The 1,371-nt window shown below is 34.1% G+C and overlaps 1 protein-coding gene across 1 annotated transcript in view; it reads right to left on the bottom strand.

Moving 5' to 3' along the window:
* SAAL1 (serum amyloid A like 1) overlaps positions 1–1,371 on the bottom strand; it is a 35,575-nt gene that overhangs the window by 3,073 nt on the left and 31,131 nt on the right. The window contains exon 9 of the mRNA XM_019652529.1: positions 764–960. Within this exon, the coding sequence (XP_019508074.1) occupies positions 764–960 (197 nt within the window). The remainder of the gene's footprint in view (positions 1–763; positions 961–1,371) is intronic.

The following is a 1,371-nucleotide window of genomic DNA, read 5'->3' as shown; positions in this document are numbered from 1 at the left end:
ACCAAAAAAACAAATCACCAGAATAACAGAAATCTGTTTTAAGGAATATTCTTCTTGAAAACAATTCAATGAATCCGAATGTATTCTTCAGTTATACTCATTTTTCTTCCCTAGAATATATGGATAGAAAGGGTATGCTCAAAGAAAGAATATGCTAATAATCCTGAACATATTCAGGAAGAATAATCGTCCTTAAAACAAGTTTACAAAAAATTTTAAAAATTGATTTTTTGGCCAATTGGGTACTAAACTGGGTCTGAGTGAAAAATCTTTCAGTGAATCAATCTAAAGTGAGGACAAGTGCTTACACAGTACTGTTAAGTAAAAGGAGCAGTCTATAAAAATAATATATACTGGGTTATAAGTATGTAAAAAACACATATATAGGGCCGGCCGAGTGGCGCGTTGGTTGGGGGCTGGCTTGGGATGCCAGAGGGCCCCGGTTCGGATCCCACATATGAGGGCCAGTGACACTGCCCTCTAAAAAAAAAAAACAAAAAAAAAACAAAAAAAAACCAAAAAAAACCACATATATAAATATACTAAACCCCGTGCTTGCTTTGGCAGCACATATACTAAATATACTAAACCACATCAGTTGCTGGTTTAAGACTATAAACTTATAGTGATAAGTTTTTTCTTTTTCTATTTCCTCAATTTTATGTAATAGTTACACCACTTTTATATTAAAAATATAATAACAGTAATAAAGTTGGGAGCAATCCATACTTCCTTTTGCTGAAAAACCATTAATACTTCTTACCTTTGTTAATGTCTGAAAGATATTAGAAAGAAATTCACTCGAAGTATCCTTTAAGATTTTCAAGTGGAAATCATCTTGGGTTAAATCAGATTTTTTAGTTTCCTCTGTGTTAGACTCTGCTGAGTTCTCTGGTTTCTTCTGACAATGTTCCATATTTTGTAAGACACGAATCAGGCTGTCAATTAGAGGAAGACCTACTGAGGAAGACAATTAAGAGGCATGGAATTAGCCAGTTAAATTTGGTTATTCATCCAGTATTCATTCATTTATTCATTCATTCATTCATTCATACTGAATATCTACTAGAGTTAGACACAGTATTTTAGGTTCTATATAGTGATAAGCAAGATCATCAAGGCCTCAGCCTTCAAGAGACATTTTTATGCTCTCAAATAAGCAAATGAATAAAACAGATCATTTCATATTTGGCAAGTTCTATGAAGAAAATTAAAGGGGAATATACTAAGTCAGCTAGTAGGTGGGAGGCTCTCTGAGAGGTGGCACTGAGTTGAGAACTAAAGGATAAGAACAATCAATGCAAAGAGCCCAGGAAAACATTTCAGGCAGAGGGTAAAATAAGTGCAAAAGCCGCAAACAGGAAATGTCCT

The sequence above is a fragment of the Hipposideros armiger genome, unplaced genomic scaffold (assembly GCF_001890085.2).
Source record: "Hipposideros armiger isolate ML-2016 unplaced genomic scaffold, ASM189008v1 scaffold_181, whole genome shotgun sequence".
Classification (NCBI taxonomy): Eukaryota; Metazoa; Chordata; class Mammalia; order Chiroptera; family Hipposideridae; genus Hipposideros; species Hipposideros armiger.
Note: the sequence above shows the minus strand (reverse complement) of the source record. Positions and strands in the feature narration are given on the sequence as shown.